This window comes from Numida meleagris, chromosome 5 (genome assembly GCF_002078875.1).
Source record: "Numida meleagris isolate 19003 breed g44 Domestic line chromosome 5, NumMel1.0, whole genome shotgun sequence".
In the NCBI taxonomy this organism is placed as follows: domain Eukaryota; kingdom Metazoa; phylum Chordata; class Aves; order Galliformes; family Numididae; genus Numida; species Numida meleagris.
Genome location: NC_034413.1, coordinates 2752288 through 2779851, shown reverse-complemented (window position 1 = coordinate 2779851; position 27564 = coordinate 2752288). Strand labels below are relative to the sequence as shown.

Genomic DNA, 27564 nt, shown 5'->3' with positions numbered 1-27564 from the left:
GGTTTCAGTACAGTGCATGGTCTGATACAGTCTCCCTGCACCTGAAATGATTTTCACCTTGCTTGAACTTTGTAAAAATGCGTATAAAGCAAAGAAGAATATTTGAGATGAGAAAAGCAACCACGCTATGATTAAATATGCATGGTAGTGGCACTGCTTGTGCAGTACAGAAGAAAAGCAGCTTGCTAGTAAGCCAAGACAAGGCATCCACCTCTCTGCAGGCTTCTAATATACTAAGGACAATATCCAAGGAGAAAGCTAATATCCCTCCAAAACTTCCTGTTTTCAGGTAAAACATCTATGCTTTTGCAGAACAGGATTCAGTTCTGAAGACGTACCAGCAAGTAAATTATTAATGACAGAAGAGATAAAAGACAGAACATATCAGACAGAGTAAAATATTTAGGCTCCCTCTAGCTCTGTGAGTGTGATCACATACATACACTAACTGGTCATATTGGGAATCAAAATGAACTAAATTAAACGGTACAAACTATGAATATGAGATACAGAAAGTTCATCAAAAGTGAGAGCCCTGCTGTACCTACATTCCATCTTTCATGTTGAAATAGTTCAAACAGAATTAAACAAAGATGCAATTAATCAGTGATCTTACATTGTGCTACTTATCAATACGTGAGAGTAAAACTTCAACAAATCGGGACGCTTAAAGGGCTGCTAACTGCATCAATATTCAATTAAATACTGTTAATAAAGCCATTAAAAGAGAATTAACAGGGGTTTACACAAGAAGTGTCTCTGTCTGACATTAGGTGGCTCTTCAAACATTTTCTAAAGAAATACAGTAAAGAGCTATTAAAATATTTATGCAATGTTTGCATTAGTTCTATTTAACAGGCATAACAGAAATAATATCAGCAGTTCGCAATGCTTCGTTTCTCAGCGCCACATCATTATCCACTAGTTACAAGAGATAAAGAATTTCCCCGTTTTAGAATATTAAGGCTCTTTGTTACGAAGACAAGATCTTTAAATCCTTCATTAAAGCTCCCGGCTCCACCAAAATTGGATGTTGCCAACTATCTGTTGGGAAGCCAATATCAGAGCACACTGCAGCAGGCACCTGGGCCGGAGCTGGCCACCGGGGCTTCCACCTGCTGCTCCAGGTGGGCCCAGAGGACCCCAAGGCCCAATCTATGCTTGCCGTGAACTCAGGCCTCCCAGGCAAACCCTTCACCGGGAGTTCACAAAGTAAGGAGGATTATTTCATTCAAAGAGATTGTGCTGGTGCAGCACTTTTGGGCTTTGTGGCTCCTCCTCTATTACCGAGTAACAAAAAGCCCCATAGGACTTGTTAAATTAGCCGAGGTAATGAAGTCCAATTCTGTGTTATTTGCACAGGGACTGGAAAAGATTTCACGTTTCCATGTACATAAACAAAACCTGGCTCAGCACACCAGGGACTTGGGAGGTTTATAAAATATAAAAGACATTCACATTAATCTATTTAACAATTTATTCTCTACCCTGCCCTTTCCTACTAAGTGAATTCATCACTTATTCCATTTATTTACTTGCTGCTGGCCTCATGGCTCCCAGTGCTGGATCCCAAAGCAGTGGGGCTCATTAGTGGGGGCAATCTGCCCCCTCTTAGGACATGGCCAGCTGAGGAAAGTGTGCTACATGCGATCTCCTCCTCTTCTTATGAGAATTTGGGTCCACAGCAACATCAGTCTTTACAGCAAGGAGAGGAAGTCTTTGGGACCGCATCACTGATCCGAGTTAAATTACTATGAAACAAATAAATCCACCTCCTGGAAAAAAAAACTTAATGCAGTCCCTCTGATGCTGCTCAGGCAATGGGGAACATTTGAGCATTTTCTTCCCAGGAATTGCTAAACTAGCAGAAAATGTTTGTTTATTGCAGAACAGCTCAGGCAAACCTTGTCCAGATAAACTTATCTTTATATTCAGGCATCTGTGCATGTCATTCTCTCTTCTCTCAAGGAACTGTCACTTTCAATTTTTAAAGACATTGCTCTAAATTTTTTATTTAAAAAGTATTTTCTTCTGAAAATAACAGGACCTATTATTTAAAAATGATCAAAAGGAGCAACGAGATAAAAATCTCTTACAAAGAACTATTTTCTACAATAAGATCGTTATACCAAATCACTACACCTCTGAGTTCAAAAAAGTCGAGTGCTTGTTCTACTTGAGCAGTGTTCCTGCAAACAGTTTGAAAGACATCGATTTGCCACAATTTAAATTCACTAAATAAGGCAATGAGGATTTTAAAAGATGCTGCAGCTCCTTTATGAACAAAGATGGCACTTCAACTTAAACCAAAGTACAAGTGAAAATAGCAGACGCGTGCTTTCAGTTGCTGTATTTTCAGCAGACACTAAGAACTACCAAATTCTTTAACAAATGAAGAAACAAAGAAATTTCCTTCCACCTTCCCTCCCAAATATTCTGGGAGCCATTTCTGATGAGTGCCATCTCTCATGCTTTCCCAACACAACCTCATGGCTAATAACATGGCATTATCTACTTGACATTTTGGGAATGGAACTGAGTTGTTGCTAATATTGGGATACAAGATGTGTTCTGCTTTTCACCTTCTGTGTGGCAATTGGAATCCTTGCTGTTTCCAGCATAGCAATGGGCTGCCCAAGGAGGTGGTGGAGTCCCCATCACTGGGGGTATGAATATGGAACTAAGAGACATGGTCTTGTGCTAGAATTTGGTAGGTCACACTGAAGGATGGAATAGTAATCTTGAAAGTCTTTTCCAACCTAGATGATTCTATGATAAATTAAATTATCATTTGTACCTCTACAACTGCATAAGCGATCCAAAGGATTCATGGAACAAGTTACATTGCTATAGCTTCCACCAATCCAGTCCAATTCTCTAACTAGATGAGCTGCAAGTCTAATCAAATTATGATACACCTAGCAGGCACTAGCCAGTCTATAATGGGAGATGTGCCCACGTTCCAGCCAAATGCAGTGGGTCTGAACACTCTTATTTTCATTTCAAATCCTCTGCCAAGTTATCGTGCAGTCATCTTTCACCCAGAGATCGTAAGAGTGTCTTTTTTAAGGCCTGTATCCAGCCAGGGGACACATCTAACACAGGAAATGGTGTTGCACCGGACTTGACACGTACTGCAAAGAAACAAATGTGTACGTTGAATTTATGAGTCACCCCAATACATTTATTAAGCATTAAGCTGTGCTTTTACAACTGGTCTTCATCAAAGATATTTCATCCGTTAGCCAAAGCGTCATCGTTTCTAATGACTCATAATGAAGACTCATTCCATGTAGCTTGATTTTACTGGCTCATCAGCCTCTTGTTCTCAAGGGGCTAAGCTGTTCTTTTCAGCATGTTCACCCTACGTACAAGTGGCCATTAACTATACTTTCTCATTATGTAAGAATCAGCTAATCAAGACTGACCAAGAAATAACTGATGTGATTAGAGAAAGAGAGACATCTGCTAAGAATTATCCAGATCGCTGTTTCAAAACTGATAAGACATTTGCTGCCTTAGTAGTATATTATAGCAAGAGTAAATGATTTTGGGGGGAGGGGGAGGGGAGAAATAGAGTTTGCTTTACCAACCTCTTGGAAGAGAAGAGATGGAGAGTACAAAGAGTGAGCAAGGACTTGTGCTAAGAAAAGGCAGAACCTGTCTGCAAACCACACATCACAGAGCAAAGTAGAGAAACATTCTAGACTGTATTTGAGGAGCTGTGTTAAATATAAAGAGTGCTGTTATTTCCATTGTTCTCAGGGATGCAGTTAAAGCCAAACTGTAAAAATATCTCAACTTCCATTCTCTAATTCCCATTCTGATTTTTTTTTTCATTTTCTACTATCCAGAACAAAAATAATGTTCATATCTACCAAATCTTTCTCTCAGGTAAACCCACAGCCATCCCCTGAAGTCAGTGGGCTGTATATATGCATTTCAGATTAAGCTGTACAAGGCAGCACGCTTTAACATCTTTATAAATGCCACGTACAACCTTTCTGAAGCCAGAAGTTTACTTATTTTGATCTGAAAGCTGGAGATGCATGCTTCCTCCTTTCCCTCCTTGTTAAGAGAAACTGCAATCAGATATGATCATTTTACACACAAGCACTAGAAAAGCGCAGATTCCAGAGCGCTGGTCTGATAAAATATGTACCACGATAGAGACAGCATTGAAACTGACCCTGAAGTAGAGCTCTAACCGAATACAACTCTTTAGTTTTTTCCTTAGGGAAAAAAGAGCATCAGATAGGAGGAGGGCAGTGTGCTTTTACTGGACTGAACCACACGGAGAGAGTGCAAATATGTGGGTCAGATGGAGGAACAGGCAGGCTCTGCTCTCATCCCGAGAGGACTCGGGAAGTGTGAATTGCCAAGAACAGTCCCATTTAGGGGGAGTGTTGCAGTGTACTCAAGTTACCTTATTCATGCAGAAAGCACACTTCCACACACAGCCAGGTATGTGAACTTTTTTTCACAGCCCCTTCGACGAGCAAGTAGCAGGTAGTAAGATAAAAGTACAAAAATAAGTTGGGCTGAATTTCGAAGGAATCTGTCTGGATTACTGAGGCTAGACATCAAAGAGGGGGAAAAAAAAAAAAAAAGAAAAAAGCCTCCTATTGCCAAGCTCATGTTTCCATATATGTATTTCCTCTGCAGTATGACTCTTCATATAGGCTCTGCTTTTTGAATCACCCCTCTTGGCCGATACAGCCGTACTCGGCGCTTGCACACTGCTTTTCACCCACAACACATGGATGGGCAACTCCTCGCAGCTCGGCGGGGCACATCGCGGTGCCAGGGCCGTGTGTCCTGCTGCTGCCCGGGGTGCTGAGCAGGGCCTGTCCCCTGCGGCGCTTTCGGCCGTCCTCTGCCGCCCCGAGAAACTGCGCTGTCACTTGGACAGGAACTGACATTTTCTGGAAAGAGTCTGGGCTTTCGCGTCCAGGAAAGTATCTGCTTCTCCGAATCCAGCCCCATGCAGGAGATTCTTGTCCTTAAATACCTCGCGTCTGGGTTTTTCCTTTCTTTCTCTCCTTTTTCTTCCTTTTTTTTTTTTTTTTTCTTCTTCTCATTTTCTTCTCTTTTTCTCCTTTATTTTCCCGATGAGGAAAGCCAGGCGGTGCAGAGGCCCCACAGACATGCCTGCAGCCTGACTCACCGGCACCGCTCCGAAAATGCCACAGAACCATGACATCAGTGGTGCTGAGCCGGAGCTGCCCCAGGAAGTGTCCCCTCAGCACTCTGCTCCTGCCAACACGGGGCACTCAGTTCTCCTTCCCACTTCTCCTCTTTCCCTGTAGTTGTTGAGACGTGAGGACCCAAATATCTTTACGGTGAGGCCTGCGCCCACAAGCACCTGCCCCTGCACCCCGGGCAGAAAGAGATAGCTCAAAATGCTGAAGGCTGCCATGCCATGTCTACGGAAATTCAGATAGACCTTGAAGATATGAGTCTTAAACATCACACACACACAAAAAAGAGAACACTAGAAGTCCCTCCAATACTTGCACTTATTTACCACAGTGATTTTTTCCCAGTTTGTACTGACATGGGCACACACGGCCAGGACATGGGTCATCCCCTCCTTCTGTTAACTCCCTTCCACCAACCAGCTAACACCCAGAGGGCAAACACAGGAATGGGACGGCCGCCTGCATGGGCTGCCATACAAACTGGTGAGAAATCAACAACAGCGGTGCAGAGTGTGGGAGGACACATTCCGGGACTTCTACAACCATGCAGACATGACAATGGAGACCAGCTATCAATGCTTCTAGAAACAATCCCTGCAGATTACCATAGAGGTCTACAGTGAGTGCTGGGACAGCCTGAAGATCAGCTGAAGTCAGGGAAGCCCAAATCTGAATTGTTACCTTTGATCCCTTCATTTCTACATGCAACATGAAATCTCCAAGAATTCATCTGAAGTATTGCAGTGTATTCTGTGTTTACTAACCCTCTAAAAATAAATACATGAAACAGTGAACACTTCAAGTGGACTAAGTAGCTGGCACCTTTCCCTATAAAATTTTGCAAAGCAACACCATTTGTTTCTCTCTGCAAAGCATTCAGGAGAAGCTGAGATCCTAGGAACTGAGTGTGTGCCAGCAAAATGCCACCAGATGCAAGAAGAAAACTAATTCTCGAGACATTAGACATACTGTCACATACCTGTGCTTATCCAAAGGCACTGGACCCCTGGGACTGAGCATCAAAGTAAAAATATCAAATAGAAAATTCAATAAAAGGAGATTCTGCCTCCATTTTGACTTGAAAACTTATTTACACTCATAGAATCACAGACTCGTAGACCTCAAAGATCACCCACTTCCAACCCTCAGTCCTCCCTGTCTTTCTGAGGCCAGACGACATTTTAAAAAGTGTTTCTGAGAAGCAGAAGAATCCTTTTGGTTTTCACAGGACATGTTGTGAAAAGGAGACCAAACATCCTGGGTAATGATGGGGCATGTAATGCTGCACAGCAGAATGCAGCGATCTGCTCTTCACAGCTATTGACATGTTGCTTACTCTTGTTAGAAACAAATACAGAAAACCAGGAAATAAAAGTGGTGTGAAACCCGCCTGAGCAGCAGATAGCAAAAGCGTGTGAGGAACACCAGGAGCTCTGTGAGCAAAGCCTGGGTCCAGCTGGATGCAGCCCTGCTTTGCGTGCCAGCCAGCAAGGCAACTTGGCATTGGCCATCACTCCACGGGCAGTGATGGTCAATGTGTGCCACATGGGCTGGCTGATGACCATCAGTGGGAGATGGCAGGCTTTCCAGAAAGCTGTTTTCTCTCTTGGCTCCCCCCTAATTATTTATTTTGCAGTCACAGATGATTACGCTCTGCCCGTGTTTTCAGTACCATTGCAATGGAGCTGCCTCCAGCCGGCAGCACGCGCTCCGCTGCCCTCTCCCCGCCAGCTCTCCACCCTGACCTCCGCCGAGCAGTGCTGGAACAAAATGCTGAAATCCTCACATGCTGCGGTACACGAGGAGATTAAAACAGTTCTGAAAATATCACATTCTACTGCTGCTATCTAGGGAACAAAATTTAAAGCAGCCACTCTTTATGAAGTTTTTTTTTTTGCACCAGCAAGGGTGTTTTCCTCTCTATTATTGTTATATATTTAATTGGAAGGTATAGATCTAAGGCTCCTCTGAGTGACAGACACTGAACAAGCAGAACCTTGTGTTAACATGATTCAAAGCCATCAACTGACGCAGCCCTGGAAACTACCACTGACAGGAAAGCAAACACACAGAGGAAGCAGTACCTGCCCTACTCATCAGACTCATTTTCTGCATGCTGTCCAAACAAGCTGTGTATTTCTGTGATAAATGCAGAAATGTTGAACTTCTTGTGCCTTGGTTTTTCCATCTGAGAAAGGGGCTGATTCCCACTGCCCACTGTTTTCTGGGACTTATCATTTAAGTTGGTGATGTTGGAGATGATGACATTTGACCACAACAAGATCTCCTGAATACACGTTCCATCCTCTCTGCTTCCAGCATGTTGTCTCAGTACATAAACATCTCTTGTTTTCCTTTCTTTTAGTATATTTGTATAAGAAGAGGAAAAACAGCTCAAGAAAACAATAGCTTCTCCCCTGGTGGATCTGAACCCTTTCACTGCAACTCACAGCTCCAAAACCACACTGCAAAAAGTCACCCCAACCACACAACGCTGATTCCCAATGCAGAAACCAGCCCGTGCCATTGCTCAGAACAGAGCAAATCTCAACATTTCCATGCTGTTGTTACGCCATCCTTACACCACAAAGCTACGCTGAATGCCTGTCCCTGTGTCTGATCTGTGTCACAGATCAATGCCAACACCACTGCAGATGCGGTGGCTGAATCTTTGCATTTCAGTGTGGAGCAAGCTGCTGTCGGGACATAAAGGAAAAACTGATACTGCCATTAAAGTGAAACATTTACATCAATTAAAGAGAATCCCCAGCTGCCAGCAGGCACTGAAGCACTGCAGTACGCTGCTGGCCCCACGTTTGCAGATAACACAGTCAGGGGTCAGTGTTTTTTGGCTTAGTTACAGCACAGACAGTACATTCTGAGAGGTCCTACTTCTCTAGTCATATTTGTTTAGCTTTGTTTCCTCTATCTGTACTTCTAGCCATTGACTGTATATAAGCAAGTCAATTCATTAACAGATTTTGTCAGCTATTTTCTTTGGCAGTGGAAATGGGTTGTTTTCCTGCTAAATTAATGCAGCTAGAATGTCACTTGCATGCCAGTCAGCATTCTTATTCAGAAAGGTCAGGCAGGATAAAAGAGAGAACATTCTTTTTCCCTTTCTTTCCTTTTTTTTTTCTTTTTTTTTGTTTAAATCAAAAGGGAATACAAAAGATTTCTGAACACGACGGCCTGATTGGAGACAGGTCACCTTAGCACTGTGCACAAAGATACCTCTTGCCTGTGGCCTGACTGAGGGCATGCTGCTGGAACCTGCCTTGGCCTGGAGCTGGTGGCCCGTGATGCTGGGCAATGCCTCCCAGAACAGCCCCAGCAGAAGAGGTGAGTGTGTGAGGGGCACAGACAGAGATGCTCTGAACTTCTGGAGGTCTCCAGAATGTAAAGAGTAAGGTGGAAACTTACCATGTCTCCATACCTATACCATGGCACAGGGGGGATTTTCCCTCCAGATAAAATAGAAGATTTTTCACTAGAGGAGATGCAGCAATCTCAACACATACATATCCCTGTTTTTGTTTTTTATTTTTTTCTTCGTTACCTTTTGGTCAAGTTTATGTTTTAAACCTGTTCAGAAACCCTGCAAAGCAATGGGAAAACAAAGAGCGAAAACTTGCTACTCGAAACGACACAAGCTTTTTTGCTGTTTCACTTGGGGGTTCCCTGGGCTCTGACAGCACCAGCCCAACCCTCTCCCCCACTGTTGCCTCCCACCAGGAGGAACCAGGATGCCCTGAGGTGCGCGCTGCCGCTGACATCCCTAGAGCCAACCCATCCCACCTCTGTGCTGCCTCTCGCACGCCCTCTGCGCATCTCAGCTTTTCCTCCTTGCCCTTCACGCCAGCCAACGTGGCTCTGGAAAAGCTTTCGCTAACATCTGTTCAAAGTTATATTCCTTTGACATCCGTAACTATGACCTTTGTCAGCAAATCATTAAAGCGTGAAATTAATTTTGAAAAATCAGTAATTCCGCTGACTTTACCTGGATTACTCATATGTTTAAAGTTAAAAGAACACTTAAGTGCTTTGCTGTACGCAGACCCACTTCTGACAGTGCAAAACGTTTCCAGTTGCAGAAGAGCAGCCAGTAGTCGCGTACTGTTCTCCTCTCCGACTCAGATTTAATCTTATGGGGGTTTCATTTCACTTTCACGCTACTAGGACAACTTTCTTCTAAGGCCCCTATGCTGCCACCAACCTGAAAGGAATTTCTCTGAGCAGACGTTACCCTGCCCTGCGCCATAACAGAAGCGCGTCGGTATCACGGCTGCAATGCGCACCAGTCAGCCAGCTGCTGCTAGGGGCGGTTTGCTTTGCAGCTGATAGATGACTTGCTGATTCTGGAAATCTCTCCGTAAGACAAGTGTTTCTAAAACAGTTAAGGTACTACAGAGCTCAAGGTTCTCAAGAGTGCAATCATATTTCGCAAATAAATCATAGTAAGAAACGTGCTTGCAACATAAGCTCGCTGGCCGGTTTTCTACGATTGACAAGCTAAATTCAAAGCAAATAATTTAGGGTTTGCAATTACAAATGTGCAGTGCCTGAACATTAATCACTGGATTATTTAATGAATAAATACAAAAGTAAACTTAACAGCTGGAAAACATTGAGAGGATTTCAAACCTTAAGCTGTGAAGTTAGGCACCAGCAACCCTCCCAGAATGAACATGTTGCCCTACAAACATGAACGCATCTTGCTGAGTCTAAAAATCAGAAAAAACACCAAATTGGCATTAAATATTTCCACAGATAACAGATGGTTTAACACATCAATGTCCACTTGGGGTTGCCTAATACATCTGAATCATGTTTTGAAATATAACTGAAGGTTTGGAAAATCTCTAAGGTTTTCAATAAATGGATTTTAATGTCAAGGCTACTCAAAGCAGCTGTTTCTACTAAGTATGTAAAATCATATCCAGTTTTTTTTGCATGATCCAATGCAGAAATAATGTAATTTAGGGGTCTCATCCACCTCCACCCCTACCACCCTCCAAGGAATAATATGCTTTACATGAAACTACAGTAAAATAACAGCACACGTCTCAGAGCTTCATACGTGTTGTCACTTACTACTCAAGAAAATATGTTTGTGCTTAGCACACTACTTCCACTTAAAGCAATGGCTGCTCCAATGCTCAACATCATGGCTTTCAAGATATTTGAGCTGTGTGGCTCGTGCCAATGTCAGGAAGATGAAGCAGGCTGGAGCACAGCAGCTCCTGCCCCGATTTGCAGTGCTCAGCCCATTATTTGTCTTGAAGACAAGGACTGGTAATACTAACTGAAGAAAAGGGAAAAATGATCCTGCAAAGCCATGACCAACTTCTGTGGTTTGGGATCTGTAAACTGTCTTGTATGCTACAAACCCCAAGCACAGGCAAGGCTAACCTCAGTGTCTTAGAATACAATGTTGAACCTTGGGTTGGCATCAACATACAGAACTCTTCTAGAACACAAGCCTTTTGGGGGGCATCCCACCATAGAAACAGGTAAACTAGAAAATAACCATTCATAAATATTATATTTCTTAAGAAGCAGAGCTCAGAAATCTCCAAATCCAATTAGTCTAACAGATGTTCCTAAGAGCTAATTTACAGTCCTGTTATCCCCTCCTTTTAAAAGAGATGGAGACTGCATGTTACAATTTTCTAAATCTGATTTATTGTAGGTACAAGAGAGTTTGGTATGTTCAGCAAGGCCCATATTAACAATTTTATGTTCTTTTAATCGCTGACATGGAATGCAAATAGTTTCCTCAATTGCTGCATACTTCACATTCCTGAAGGAAGGCACACCCTTTGACAGAGATTAAGGGAATATAAAGTTGAATCCCTGTTTACTAAATGAATTAAATCCTCTATTAGTTGCTGAAACAGAGCATTTTATGCATTGGGGATCTACGTTCCCTTCAAGGATAGGAAATGAACAATAAAGAAATATTGAAAATAACATTAAGAAAGCTCGTGGTTAGGTCCTAATGTTGAATAATAAAGTGAACTTCATTCCATCACTGCTGGGTAATGTTAGAGTTTCTCCAAACGGCTGGAAATAAAAAGCATTCTGCATTGTGTCACTACACTGGAGAGCTTCCCCACCATTTTGCAGTGAGGATGGCAGTCACCAGCCCAAGGCAGCACATTTACCTTTGCTTTCACATGCACGTTTCCTCCTCTGGACACCTAAAGCTGCACCTCTTGCATCTTTGGTCTTTCTACTACAGTAAAAAAAAAAACAACTCTGCTGCTTTAACATCACCAGCAGGGAAACCTCCTGAATGCGTTGATCCTTGCTAACATTTTGGGATATATTTTCCCTACATTGTGAATAATCTTTTATATTTCATTGATAGGTCACATGTAGCCATCCCGATCTGGATTCCCAGAATGTACTCTTGAGGGACTGAGATGGGAAACTAAGGGTTCAGTGACTTTGGTTCTGTTTCTCATATACTTCCAAAGAGAAGTGTCTTTATTTCTGTATGGTTCTGTAGCACTGGACTCTCTCTGCAGCATTCCCCAGAATCTCTCTCTGAGAGCTTCAAGACATGAGCAGGAGTTGTTAAGAGCACATGGAAGAAGATGCAATATTCACAGCCCACCAGTAAGTGTTTGAGCTCAGATGTGATCGTGGGCTTCATGAGCAGAGCAACCATTCCCCACAGCCCCTTGCCAACAAACCCACAGAGCTCCCACCTAATGGCCCAGCAGAAGTTAAGCCCCATCACTTGGCTTATGTTGCCAAGCAGACAACCATGACACATTGCATGGAGGCGACCACGGTCACATGCTTCCAAAGGTTGTAGGGTTTTCCACACTAACGTAAATAAAAGGGCCTACTACAGGAAAAGGAGGCAAATCCAAACCAAATAAGAACAACGATCAAGAAGAAAACATAGAGAGGCAGCATTTTTGTCAGTGTAAGCATTACAACCCCACTCTAGGAATGCCAGTACAAAGTGAACATGCACCAGGGGTACTCACTCATTCCTCTCCAGGTGGATGACCAGACGTTCCCCTCCAGCTTGTAACACCAACTGCAGCAGGGACGGGTGGTTCTGCAAGAGGAAAACAGAGCTGGCTGAGCCCAAACCCAGAGCCCATCTCCATTTCCACAAGTTATCTGATACAGTTGGAAATTTTCTCTTTTTTCTCTCCATATAACAGCACAATGAGATTAAACACTGATATAATCTCTTACTAATGCTCGATCTTTCTGCAACCCTTTCTAAAGGAAGGCAGAGGTAATCAGGTCTGCTCTTCTCCTGCCCATCTCCAGTTTAAGTGACCAGGCTGGGAGCTGGTGGCTCTCACACCTCCGCACAGGACCCCACATGCAATACAGATTTGAGACCCTCCTGGAAACCAAACAAGAAGCACAATCATACTGAATGACTTGCTCCCTATGAGCAGCTACATATTTTAGTACATGTAGTATAACTTTTAAGAAGGAATCATTCATATTTAGTGAAAACTAAAAGAATTGGTGTTGGAAGGATCAGAAGCATGGCTAAAAGTATTATCAAGTATCACTGTGAGGACAGTAGACAAGGTATTTGCACATACACGATATGTAAGGGAATGATCTATGCAAGCCATCAGCAGCAGAGCACACGCAAATCCCAGTTCATGCGTTGTGGGGCAGGGTCAGGACATCTGGATTGCATTTTCAGCCCCAACACGACCACATGCAATCTTCATATCACTGCACTCTGACCGCCAAAGGAGTTGTTTTTCATTTCCAGTGTCTGAAGCTGGATTCACTTCTTTTGGGGTTGTGCAAGAGTGGCAGAGCCTGGGCAGAGGGGCGATCCCCCCACACACCTACATGGGCCCTTCACACACCAAACAAGAAGGCACAGTTTACCATATGCATTACTCTTAATCCAAAAGCCTGCGCTCCCATATATGTTAAGACTGTTTACACTTAACTTACATTTCATTAAACAAACTTACTGGATTGCGAGACAGTATTTCCTTGTTTTGAAATTCTACAGTAGCTCAATAAATCAGTTGTTCCTCTGCAAGCTCAGTGCACTTTTCTGAATATTTACGCCAGCCAGTTGCAGAACTGAGGCCGTCTAATCTTTAGGGGGATTGCGTTTAAGTGATTTATTGAGAAATGCGTTGGAATCTGCGATTGTTGCAGCGGTGCCGTGGTGGAGCCCTGGCTGCTGGAGCACCCGCCCATACAATGCCAGGGTTTCAAAGCAGTTTGAAAAACTGTAAATGTTTATTAAAAAGTAAAATTACGAGGGGACTATCATAGACTAAACAAAATGGTAAGTTTGTTAAAATAAAAAATAGCTGACAACTCCCTGGTGCTCTCAAGTGTTATTAATCACAGAATCGCTGAGGTTAGAAAAGACCTCTGAGATCTCCAAGCCCAAGCCCAGCCCCACCATGTCCCTCAGTGCCACATCCCCATGGTTCTGGAACACCTCCAGGGACTGACCCCTGCAGGAGCAGTGCCCAACTGCTCCTAAGCACAGACTGTGACTGAAATACCACTGCTTTCTTCCAAGCGTCCGACCCCGCTGCTCGTGCAAAATCACATTTTCCTCTCCCCACGCCAAATAGCAACAATACTGAAATTCTGTGTTTCCGTAAACTTTGCAGCAATGAGATCCCACTAGAATGCTAAATAAAAGCTTCACATGATCCTTGGCATGCAGCAAACACATGGGAGCCATTTATTGGCATGAATATTTAGAGGCGATGTTGATTATTGCTTTAATATTAGTGCATTGGTTCCAAACCCCATAAGATATACACACTACTCATTGAGAGAGCAGGATACAATTAATTACAATATAACACAGTAAATAATTAAGATATTGCAGGAAACAAATGGGCTCCTTTCAGTTGAAGGCCCTTTGTTAGCATGTAAATGATAACTATGTTTATTCATGAGTTCTCAGTGGTACTCACTCGATGGTCAATTGATGCTACCAAGTTGTAAAGTTACAAAGCAGGTGCAGAATAAGGCAGCTTGTTACTGGACAAAAAACTAGAGAGTTCCTGAAGCTGACATTTATCATTGAGCACAGTGTTGCTGGTTGGGATGCTAGACTGCTTTGCATGAGACCCAGGTTCGGATCCCTTTTCTATCATAGAAATAATGTTCAAGCAAGTGGCTCACATTCTCTTTTGCCATCTGGGAAGAGATGAAACTATACGTTTTCAAATTCTGTCCAGTAGTCATAAGCACAAATGCAGCAAAAAATACAGATGGCTCTGGTGGCACAGTATTTGGAAACACACAAATGGTGTGTTAAAATGATACATTTCTGATGTGAAAGAAAAACAATGATCATCCAGAAAGGTTATTTTCTGACTTGCTAAGGTATACATTTGTGAAATGAAATGAATGAATAACTTTATTTTAGTTTTTTTTTTTTTTTTGCAGCATTGGTGAACTATTTGCCCATTTGTGCTACTAGACCTTAAACACATTTCAAGTCGCACGAGGCATTGTAGTACTCTCTCCTTATAATCAATATTTTCAAAACTGAGTTGCAAGATGAAATGGGAATTGCTGTAAACACTGATATTCAAAAGCTATTTTATATCTTCTGTTTAGAATAAATAATAAAAGCATAACGTGAGCGCACACTCTTCTGCTCAGAACCTTTTATCAAGAACCACTTGTTATGACTTCCATGAGAATCACAGAAAACAACAACTTCTGTGTTGATACCAAAACTTATCCTACATATGATTACTTTAAAATTATCAAGTGGGGAAAAAGTGAATTAAAATTAACCTTAGAAGATCCTTTACACCACAATAGTTAACACTGTAAAAAAATATCATATTTATATAAGAGATCATCAGATCATCATCATCACGTTTTGACCATTTTTTCCCTTACAAATTTGTGTTTTCTAGATTTTTTTTCCACTCTAACTACAGTTTGCTCCTTTCCTGTTGGTGATACGTTCTTGGTGGCATATTTCATCAGTGTGCACAAACTGTTCCTTGATATCCTAAGACGCAGAACAGACTTCAGGATGTTTGAAGTAATGCTTTTGGTCATTTTCTCTTATTTATAGCATTTACCTTCAAAGTCCTCACCATATTTTATCAGTGGAGAAGTAAAGGTATTTCCCCCATTAATGTGCTCCTTGCTAAGGGATGTTGATTTGAATTGCCATTAAGTGATGTTTACTCAATGTTCTGAAATAAATTAGCAGTGCAACATGATGCACTTTTAGCTAAAGCCAAGCAAGAGTTCTCTCTGATAAAGCACACAATAAATGTTTTTTTGGACAGCTAGAGGCCACTGAGGATGTAGCCTGTTTTGAATCAGAGCTCTTTGCTTGATGTCTCACAACAGAACGCAAATCAATACACACAAGCAAAGGTTGTTTAATTAATACATGCTTTGAAGTACTTTTAAGTTCTCCCACCCTTCTTCAATTCACATCCGTCTCTAGATCATTAATTAGAAAAAGAAGAGAAGGGATGGTTTGAGGTCGCCAGGTGATGGTGCCCCAGCCCAGCTCTACCAGAACAGTCCTGCTGGGGCACCCACTCTCCATTGTGGGAGCAGCCAACTTCCAGCTGAGCAGAGTTGCTGCACCCTGGCTTATTTTGCACTCCACTTACTCTTTCTGCCACTTTCCTCCAACATACCTCTGCAAAATGGACAAGTTTTCACCCTCCTGTCTTTCTCTACTCGCTGTGTAAACTGTTGTGGAGCCGGGAGTTGGACTTGGTGATCTTTATGGGTCTCTTCTAATTCGGGATATTCTATGAATCTATGTTTTAAAGGTATGCTGCCTGAACACATTGGTGAGCAGATAGGCACCTTCCTTCTGGCAAAGGCATCAAGGCATTACAGGAACAGTAGCTCAAAAATAGTAATCATGTTTTTTTCCTTAGCTGCTCAGGTTTTATCGCATCAGTATGAATATCAACCCACAGTCTCAGCAGCAGGTCTTGAACTTTTAATGCTTTCATGGATTACTTTCTAATAATATTGATATAATAACTCCCCTCAAAAAAAATTTAATTTTTATGTCTGAAAGACTAGTAGCTAGCCACTTGGAGTAGATTTGTTCACCTTGGTGGGATGACCAGTCTGGAATTTCAAGTCAAAGTAGTTGTCACTGAGCATATTTTTCTGCACATTAATCTAGGAAAAAGTCTTAATCACTGCTGGATCATCTCTTCCTTTGGGCTGTGGATTTGGCATGTAGTGCAATCATGCTGCAGTGCTGTTAGCTCTTCCCTTGATACTGACTGTTGAGATTGAGATAGAATATTTTGAGTCATTTCTCATTACGTCTGCAGAGAGAGAAAACTGATGAAGTGGACAATCATGGTGTGAATGTTTTTACACCTTCCTCTATATAAAGGATTTCACTGGATTAAAAGACATGAGTTTGACTAGTATATACAACATTAAAGAAAAAAATATTCTAGCAACCACATAATAGAAATAAAAGGAAATATCTAAAGACAAGAGAAAGTGTGTAAATAAACTCAAAGCAGAAGCATTAATACATTTGGAAAGACAAATGCATTTTCAGCTGTCTCAGATATCCAAATCCAGTGTTTGAGAATAGGGATCAGCATAAGAAATAGAACCAAAAGGGATTATTTTGTTTCTCTGGTTTCAAATAAGTTTTAGTTTTAAATGAAGTCCTTACATGGTAGATTGAAACAGGCGGATTTGTTTAATCCAGCAAAGTGGTTTCCAGTCCCTCCAGAACTGCTGCTAAGTATGCTAAAGCCAACCTCACAATGGGGCTGACTTTGCATGTGCTGTCAAGTTGACCTACATCCATGGCCCGTCACATGTTAGGCCACAGTTTGCATGAACTGTCCTGACTCCTTCCTGGTGAGACATTCCCAGCCTGAAATGGGTTGAAATGGGCAAGATTGGAGGGAAATGTCTTCTAGCTTTTCACAGAATCACAGAATCTCAGGAGTCGGAAGGGACCTCAAGAGATCATCGAGTCCAACTCCCCTGCCAAAGCAGGTTCCCTACAGTAGGTCACACAGGTAGGCTTCAGATGGGTCTTGAATATCTCTATAGAAGGAGACTCCACAATCTCTCTGGGCAGCCTGTTCCAGTGCTCCAACATCCTTACCATAAAAATGTTCTTTCCCATGTTAGTGCGGAACTTCCTGTGTTCAAGTTTCAGGCCATTACTCCTTGTCCTATCGCTACACACCACCAAGAAGAGCCTGTCCTCATCCATTTGCCTCCCACCTCCCTTCAGATATTTACAAACATTTACCAGATTCCCTCTCAATCTTCTTTTCCCCAGGCTGAACAGACCCAGGTTACTCAGCCTTTCCTTGTAACGGAGATGCTCCAGGCCCTTTAAAGATGCAAGAGGTGAGCATGATTTGTTCCGACCAGCTCCCACCAAGGCAACCTGGCTGTGCCATGAATGTCGTCATGGATGGTGGTTTAACACAGTGTTATTCAAGGCAGTTTGACGCAGAAGCAAATCAGCATTTGTTTATGAAAACAGATGAATAGTGAAGAGACATCTTCAAAGGGCAGAGAAACCTGAGTGAACTTGTGAGCCTTCAGTACGTATTTAGACTTAAGCTAACTACATTGCTCATTCATGCAGATATTACCTATTGGCCAAAGACTGCCAGGGATGACTGTTGCATTTCACACAGGTCAGGTGAGAGTAGATGATGTGATAGCTCAAGTATTCTACCCAAAGAAAAATTGGGGATATTTGTTTAATCCAGAGAGTCTCAACCTGTGTAATAGGCACCAAGATTTAATACAAGAATACGATCACATTTATTTTATCCTCTATGCTTCTGAAAAGATAAATTCCACCACACACACGCAGAAAAAGTGAGGGTCAGAAGTTTATGTTATCTCTTAAGCATAGCTCTGGAAATGACGGACATTTGAGATGCATCAGATAGTTACAGTCTGCACAGATCTAGATGCCTTTACTTGTATCTGAATAGCTAGCATCAGGAATTAGAAATTTCATAACCAAGAAAAGAGAACATTATTTCCAGTAGGGATAAATTCTATACCATTTTGTGCTATCTGCATGAAAATATGTTTTTTGTCCATTATTTGTCACACACTGATATTCTGCCTTGTGCCTATACAAGCTGAAAGGCATGCTTATAGGGATGAGATCCTGGAGCCGATATTACTTCTCCACTATCTATAATATGCAAGGAAGGAACAGCTGGGAAATCTATAAGAAATAAAGCCACCTGGGGGATCTTACCTTGATAACGGGAATTCAATCCAATAAGCTGCAATGCAAGCTGCCTACAAAGTATATACATTTAAGATAATTACAACCAGCAAAGAATACGGTAGATTGCATGCATTGCTTTTAAATCAATAAATATTTCTTCCTTTCTTTTGGCTTTTCTTTAGAAGCGAACACAAGAGGCTATGTTTCTTGTAAACATCTCCAAAAGCAAGTGATATTTCATGCAGACATGAAAAGTATAAACATTTAATTCATATTCTTTTGCAGGTTCCTCAGGGCAGTGAACTCAGCTGTGCTTTCCTTACTGTCAAATGACAAGCATGTATCCCTGTGGCAGTATATAATGAGTAGTAGCACAGAGAGCAGAGGGGTTTGCAGCAGATTATTTTGAACAGAGTAGCAACGAATCACAGCCCCTTAACAAATTGGCTGAGCCACTCCAGTAATGCACAACACCAAACAACTTGCATCTTTGTTCCCAACTTTAAAATACAGTGACTCTTTGAAAACAGACCATACTGTTTGCTTTCTTGCCGGCAATGCTAATAGATGTAAGATCCTTCTATCTGGAAGTTATAATTTCTAAACCAAACCTTTTTTTTCCCCCCAATTTATTTATTTATTTCTTCCTTGCAGAGCAAATCAACCTGTTGCTTGCTGGCAGTCCAATTTTGTCATCCTCTTCTAGATGACCTTTGAGGACCCTTCCAACCCAAAGCGTTCTACGATTCTGTGACTCTTCCGTTCCTGCTTCTCGCACTGCCAACCAGCTCCATGTGCACAGCTGGCCACCAGAAGGCACAGCAGAAGCCATCTCACGTGAAGTCCCGAGGAAGGGACAGGGCAAGGCCTTGTAAGCCTTTCTCCAGGCATTCCTAGGCATTCTCTCAGGCTTCCCTACAGTAATATGGAGCTCCACCATGGAGCTCACTCGAGGTGCATAGAACAGTACTACAACACTGAGAATGACCCAAATCCAGCCAGCTTCTCTTCACAAACAAAAATCAATTAAAATTTAGTTAAAATAATAATTAAAAAAAAGAAAAAAAAAAAGAAAAAATGTTTAGGCGCACTGCCTCTATAGCACTCACAGTTGGTCTCTGGCTATTAGGTTATTTAGCAATATCTGACAAACTTCTTACAAACCTCTATAAAGACTTTTCTAAATTAACAGATTCCTGGTCACTGCTGGTGTCCCAAGATTCCAATACAGAGTTAAAAATTCAAGCAAATAACACTCAAGAAAAAGGAAACTGAGAAGTTAATTGTGCCAGACCAAAATCAATAAAACGACAGAGTTCAAGCACACAGCTTCCTGGTTTCTGTGCAGCAATACAGGGTTAATGACTGCTCTGGGAAAAGGAAAGCTTGCTTACAATTTAGCTGCAGTCTTTTTGTGAAGTATTCCTGATTTACATTTTTTTAAATTAAAGAATAAACTAACTAAAACACGTTCAAAATGTCATAACGTTATGGATCAAATACTCCAGGAGCAAATCCAAAACAACCAGTTTGAAATCTGCATCTTCTGAGGCTGACTCATTATGCTATGAATTTATTTGGTGTCAGTAGAAAGCCAAGCATGAAAGCCGAGTTCAGCACTTATACCATATTTTCATTATCAGGTGTGGAAGTTGTACTAAAACGTATTTTGGTGCATATGGCCAGCGATGCAAGGATTAGCAGAAACTACGCAGCTTTATGTGTTAAAAAAAGTCAAATGCTTTCCTTCCTTCTACAAAATTACATCTAAGCAAGCAGGGCAAATAGGCCAGCCCTGGCTTTTAAAGCAGTTATCCAATTATCTGCCGAAATACACTGGTTAAAAATAGGTCAAAATCGATGCTCTCTTTTCAGGGCAAAATTTGAAAGAAAATCTTTGACAGATTCCTAAAAACAAACTCAGGGAACAAACATTAGTGAATTATGAGAATGGGGCCGGTGTTGCCAATACTTTCAAAGAGCTGATCGGGAGCGAGCTGCGCTATCCTGCGCTCCAGGATGTGGTTTGGGAGCAGGACGCGCGCTGTAGCACAAAGCAGCCAAGGCAAGGGATTGAAGCCCTTCCTGTATCTTTGCAGCAGGATGGATGCAGACCAACACAAGCCAACACGCAGCGTGTATTTATTGCACTTCACTGCGTGCCTGATGACCTGCAAGGAGTCTGCTCAGCATCTGGGAGCAGGCAATTCGTTGGGCTTGTGATTCACAAAGGAAGGAAGAAAGGAAAAGGAAACAACATATGTTTTTGACTGAATGGAGGTGACTGCACCAAACTGTGAACTCAACTTTGTATTAAGAATAACTAATAGGAACAAAAATAAAAAGCACATCTGCTCTTAGCCAGCCCTCATTTATTGCGTGCATCCCAACCAGACCCACCCCTGCAGTGCTGCATGCCCAGACTCTGAAGGACAATCTCCAAAAAGCTATACGAATCCACCAAATGTTATAACCCAGGTACTGACCTAGCTTCATGGATCAGAGGACTTCCTACTCAGAGCACTGGGATAGTGGGTAGACCCACAAGATTTTTATGATAATAGTGGTGATGCACTGGCACAAGTCGCCCAGAGGGGTGGTGGTGCCCTATCCCTGCAGACACTTCAAGGCCAGGCTGGACAGGGCTCTGAGCACCAAATTGAGCTGACCGCCCTGTTCATTGCAGGAGGGTTGGGCCAGATGGCCTTTGGAGGTCCCTTCCAACTCAAATGATGCTATGATTCTACAGTACCCCATCCTCCTACTACCCGCTGTGCTCCTACCATCAGCCCTAGGCAGCAATGGGTTGTTCTGGTAGAGGTAGGCTTAGCACCTGAAAAGATCAAAAGTCTTTCTCTAACTCAAAAAAAAAGACTCAGCCTGGCAGAGGAATGAAATAACCTGGACTTTGCTCAAAGTAAACCCATAGTCATTATACAGTATTTACACTGTACGTAGGAATCACAACTGTTCATTTTGCTATCAAACAGATGGGAGCAAAAAGTACCTCATTGTTGGAATACATTATGTGCTGCTTAAACAATGCTTTGTGGAAGGCTGTGCAGAGAAAACAAACATGTCTGTTCTACAGTAAACTGTTACAAAACAAAACTTAATAGAGCTGGCAGCTAAAAAGCAATTGCAGTGAGTCTGGGTAGTCCGAGTTACTAAACAGAACGTGTTGCAGACAGTCCTTTGCAATTTGGGTAATTATAATGTGAATGAACAGCTGTTGATATTTGCCAGTTCTAAATGTAAGTGACCTTCTTTGTGGACTATGCCGTGTGGATTTGGGTTTAGTAGGTTGTTTCACTACACAGTTTTAAAAGCAAAATTCCTCCTCTCTGTAAGAACAACAGGGATGTGACCTTCTTTTACTAGTTACTTTATTACAACATTCAGGTCTTACAAGTTTCTCAAAAGATCAAGGTCAAGCACAGACTCTGTCAAAGACTGTATGTCAACTAGCTTCCCACTGTAATCATATTTTATGTACCTTGCTCCTTTTATCCTGACATGCTCTCTATGCATATTCCCATCTAATAGCACTCCATGTTACCACCCACATATCCACTGTGCTTTACTAGAGCTGGAGCAGAACAGCAAACCTTAAAAACTTCTCCTTTCTGCATCTACACCTGTAATTACTGCAACCTTAGAATCACAGAACCATTACGGTTAGAAAACAGCTCTAGGATCCCCAAGTCCGACTGCAGCACATCCCCACAATGTCCACTGACCACATCACATCTCCACAGTTCCTGAACATCCAGGGATGGGGACTCTTCCACCTCCCTGGGCAGCCTTTTCCAGTGCCTCTGTGCTCTTTCTGAGAAGAAATTTTCCCTCATATCCAACCTGAACCTCCCCGATACAACTTGAGACTATTACTTCCCATGCTGCGGGGAAAAGAATTATCACAATATTTACCTCTAAGTTCGTGATGATAAGAAATGATATGAGTTCCAGATTATTTCTACATGGCAGGAGCTGTCTGCCATGCTGAGGAGGGCACGAGCAGAGGAGCTGCTGTATTACACATGGGTGCCACAGTCACAATGGATTTGTGCATGTTGGGGAAACAGCAGATCAAGAGAACTCTGTTTCAGTACATAGAAAATTCAGTCAGTAGTGTGCCCAGGTGGCCAAGAAGGCCAATGGCATCCTGGCTTGTATCAAAAATAGTGTGGCCAGCAGAAGCAAGGAAGCAATCATCCCTCTGTACGCAGCTATGGTACTGTGTTTCATTTTCGGCCCCCCACTACAAGAAAGACATCGAGGCCCTGAAGAAAAGCAATGAAGCTGGTGAGGGGTCTGGTGCACAAGGCTTATGAGGAGCAGCTGAAGGAGCTGGAATTGTGCAGTCTGAAAAAAAGGATGCTTGAGAAGACATAGCTCTCTAGAACTGCTTGAAAGGAGGTTGTGGGGAGGTGGGGATTGGCCACTTCTCCCATATAACTAGAGATAGGATGACAGGGAATGGCCTCAAGTTGTGCCAGGGAAGGTTCAGGTCGGACATTAGGAAAATATTTTTCTCTGTAAGTGTGGTCAGGTGCTGGAATGGGCTGCCCAGGGAGTGGTGGAGTACCCATCCCTGGAGGTGTTCAAGAAACATTTAGGTGTTGTACAGAGGGACATGGATTAGTGGGAAGTATTGGTGGTATGTGCACAGTTGGACTGGATGATCTTGGAGGTCTTTTCCAGCCTTGGTGATTTAATGATTCTAAGTCCATTCTAAATCGTGCTGATCATGGACACTATCTGAGCTACCTGACCACTCTTCACATCCCTTCTGTGTCACCAGCATCCTGACAGCTTGCTGTGTCCTCGACAGCCCCAGGATAGAGCTTTCTCTTTTTTCATACGGGAGAGATACAGCGCCATTGAGGGGTAGGAACAAAGGGCACAGACAGATCCCTCCTGGTATTTCCGCAGTCCAGGTAATGCATATGGAAAAAAATAGCACGAAGTACAGTAGTAACCGTGTCCACTGAAAACCAAAGTGCAATGGCCACCCATTTCACTGAACTGAAAGTCAACTCTGAGTGCTCCGAGAAAACCCATAAATTATTCTATCTCTGAAAGAGGGTTTCAGATGCTTTTTGTCTCCCGTCAATACAAATCTGGCTGTGCTCAGTGAGTTATATTAAATGCACATGTATCTCCTTCAAGCCACATTTCATGCTCTCCAAACATCTTCCTCTAAATTAGATCCTTTCATATTCCTTGAAAAGCACAGTTCTTAATTAGGAAAGAGTTCTGATTTTCCATTTCCATTAATTTATTTGATTTCAAGAGTTTGAAGCGAGAGTAATCGTAAGTAAATGAAACCTACTGAAAGGCAAAAAGATACAATCGGTTTCAGACAATGAAAAATGTGATTTATTTAAATGCAAGTAAAAGTAGGCGTAAGGATCCCGGCTAAATAGAACCCTTGACAATGCAGCAATCTCCAGAGAAGCACTGATACGTATTTTGCTTCTCTGAATGAACTCAGAGAGTTGGCCCCATTAATGCTTAAATCACTTAATTACTTGGCCTAATTCACATGCTGTTCCTCGCTTTCGGATTCCTCCTGCTCCCCTCCAATCAGACTGCACCAGGCCCGCGCCAAGACCCCTAACTCAGGCTTCGTTCTCTCTAAACATCTTTTCATATTATGTGGCTCAGATTAAATCTTCTCTGCTAATTTGTTATTGCAATCACAGATGTGCTTCTGGATTCAAGTTCCCTTTTGCATCACAGATACTGGAATGTGAACCAGAAGTGAGGGGCTGGTGTCTGATTTCTACTCTCTCAAACGGTAATTTGTCTCTGATGATCTACTGAAGATGATGAATGAGTTATGTGAGAACAGATCAAATATTAATATTTTTTAAACTAATGGAGGGGGAGATTTCACCCCAATCTCAGGCTACTCAAGATAACTTGACAAACTTTCCAAAGCCGTACTTCCAAGACACATTAATCATTTTTATAACCTGGAATGTGCCCTCAGAGAAAGGATCTGAAGATTTCCTGGTAAAGCACATAATATTGCCAACCTGTGCACAGCATCTCACATTTTTCTACTTAATTAGAAAGAGAGTGAACTATCAGATGCCACTTCTATACATATACATTCTTGTAGAAAATAAAAGATGCAAAGTAGCAGGGAAAGCTCAGAAAACCTAAGAAGCACACCCTGGAACAAAAATGTATGTTTTGTTCTGAATGATAACTGAGAGATTTTAAGTACTGATGACCGGTGTATTTCTTGCTACAAAGGCAAAGACAAAAATGCCACTACCATTAATATACACATAAAAAACTGCGATAACATTTCTATTAATTATAAAATACATTTCATATAATAACTAGGAGGATTCCTCGGGTACCTAGGAGGGTGTAGATGGCTAGGATGCAGAATATGCATTGAATTCCTCCTGTAGATAACATCCTTAAGTATTTTCACTTGCTCAACGAGCTTATAGAAAATCTGTTTCATTCATTACTGTTCATTGGTTCAATAAGAAAAGCCATACAATGATATTTCTAGCGCAAGCTCCATTACGACGCATTAGATAAACTTGTGGGTCTAAAAAAATAACCCCTGAATCAAGGTTACACACATTGATATTGCGGCTCAGCACAACTCTCCGTTACACTAAATCATCTGGAAATAGCACACCCTTTCCCCACTGAAGGGCATGAGGTAAATAACCGAAGAGGAGGCAAAACCAGATAATCAATGATTTCAGTTGGCTTCAGGGTTACTGCTGGAATTTTCAGCCCCTCAGAGAAAAAGCAAAAAATCAATACAGTGCAGCATTTGAAGATAACAAAGAAGGAAACGTCTCAAAGGCATTTGCAACGTGTGATAAAAGTGTGCAGAGAAGCCTGCTGTCACCTTCAGCCGCTGTGCCACAGGCAGAAAGGCTCCTGCCCGCCCGCTGCACCGACTGCACAGGGTGGGAAAACTAAGAAAAAGAGTAAACTCCGCAGCAGGCTCTCATAAAACACTTCCATTACATGGATCAAAGCAACAAAACAAGATTGGGAATGTTTTTCAGCCTGGCCTGTGGACATGGGAGCTGAACGCCCGTAGGAGGCGTGGGGAAATGGAGCTGCGAGCAGTGCTGAACTGATGATGGGAGAAAGCAGCAGTTGTCGCTGGGGCTGAAGGTGAGGAGCACAGGCAGCTGTGAGCTGCAAACTCTGTTTGGATTCCCCATGTAACAGGAGCTCAGCCGAAGATCTGCCTGTGCAAAATCCAGGCCACCGGATCAGCTCATCCTGATGGGAGGATTTCTATTTCCTTCCTGGACAGCTTTCAGTTGCCTCTATGTTAATATACCATTCAAGTATGTTTTTACAATGTTTTCCTTCTTGTAACTCCATTTTTTTTGCACCAGTTCTGCTTTGCTTTTGCCAGCCTGCCCCAAAAGTCAGTGAATTAACACAGGTAACAGAGGAGAGCAAAGATTATCGGACGCCACATACTTTATGCAGTTTAGTTATACCTGAGCAAATGCAGTAAAGATCTGCAGCAAACACAGCATGCCGGTCAAGGTTTAAAGGTGATAGTCTCAAATTCTCTGATTCCTACTTCAATTTTAGATTTTTTTTTTTCAGTATTAAACTAAAGAAATTTGAGTATGTCAGTTTGTCCAGGGCTGTGCCCTAGTGCTCAGTATTTTGGTGTTTGTACTAAATGGATCTGATGTGCCACATGCTGCTGACTTCTCATCAGCGCTGTAGACTTACTGTCTTCTGAAAGAAAATACTTCCAGTTAGACACAGAGGCCTTCCTATCAGACCTGGAACTGCAAGCCAGCTATCCTATGCGGAGAAACAAACACAAAAAGGAAAGATTAAATTAAAAAATGCTTCACAATAAGGGTGGTGAAGCGCTGCGCAGGCTGCCCAGAGAGGTGGTGGTACCCATCCCTGCAGACACCCAAAGTTAGGGGACAGGGCTCTGAGCACTTGATGGAGCTGTGGTTATTCCTGCTCACTGCAGAGGAGTGGGACCAGATGGCCTTCAGAGATCCCATCCAACTCAAACGATTCTGTGATTCTATGAAAACGGAAAAATCGTATTTTCATCTTAGCGTTGGGAAGAATCAGTACCACGAAAGAGAGATCACTGAGGAGCACCAAGTGAAACAATCTGCTGAAAACCTGAACATTTCTAACAGGCTCTGCATCCAGCCTGCTTGCTTTACAGCTACTAGCACAGAGCTGCAGAAAAGATACTGAGAGGAAGAAAAAACAAAAACAAAAATTAACAACCCACTCTGGACTGAATATGTTTCTATTCTGATGGTCCTTCAACAACAACAAAACAAAAAAAAAAACAACCAAACCCCCAAACCAAACCCAGCACCATGTCTCTGTTCACTGCTAATTAAAAATAAAACAGCTCTGCAACACAACCCATGTGATTTAATAGAACGACTTTACACATGTTTTGAGTTACTGCATGCTTATTGTAAACAGTTGAAATTGTCATCTCAGGATTTGGTCTATTTATGATGCACCGCAGTTAAATCCTCTCCTCCCTTCCCCCTTCCTGAAAAGCTTTTGAAGTTTTGATGCTTCTCAGAGTAACAGATGATACAGATAGGAGTCTGCTGCTGCCACCCTGGATTGTTTATGGCATTGTACTTCCAGAAAGCCACTGAAGGGCCTCTGGTGAAGCCTGTGCATCTCTGTGTAGCACGTTTTCTGTAGAATCCATAAAGATATACAAGAGACTTCACTCAGCTTTCAAAAGATGAATCTTCCCTGGTCAGTTTTGTTCATGGTATTTTATACTACATTCTTCGGAAAGCGGCAATCGGGAAAGTGCTATTGCAAGGTATAGTCGGTGGCTCATATGGATGTAGTGTTCTTTTGTAACTTGTCTCAACAGAATGGCTCATCCATCTCTTTCCGGAACCTCTAAAGCAACTCAATGAAAGGATTTCCTTGGGCTGAATATAACTTTTTTTTCCTAAGTGTCTTCCTTGTTTATAGCAGCTTCTATCACTGCTGCAAGTGAGCACCTCACCATGTGTAAGATGGCACCAATTTGCAAGACAGAGACGTAACGCCACCTCCATTTTACAGATGATCCATTGCAGCATGGAGAGGCTAATTGCCTTGTCCATGATTACA

At 42.3% G+C, this 27564-nt stretch overlaps 1 protein-coding gene across 4 annotated transcripts in view; it reads right to left on the bottom strand.

The window, feature by feature from the left end:
• ADAM12 (ADAM metallopeptidase domain 12) overlaps window positions 1–27564 on the bottom strand; it is a 170633-nt gene that overhangs the window by 113246 nt on the left and 29823 nt on the right. For all 4 annotated transcript variants that reach the window (XM_021398772.1, XM_021398773.1, XM_021398775.1 and 1 more), the window contains exon 3: window positions 12206–12279. In XM_021398772.1, the coding sequence (XP_021254447.1) occupies window positions 12206–12279 (74 nt within the window). The remainder of the gene's footprint in view (window positions 1–12205; window positions 12280–27564) is intronic.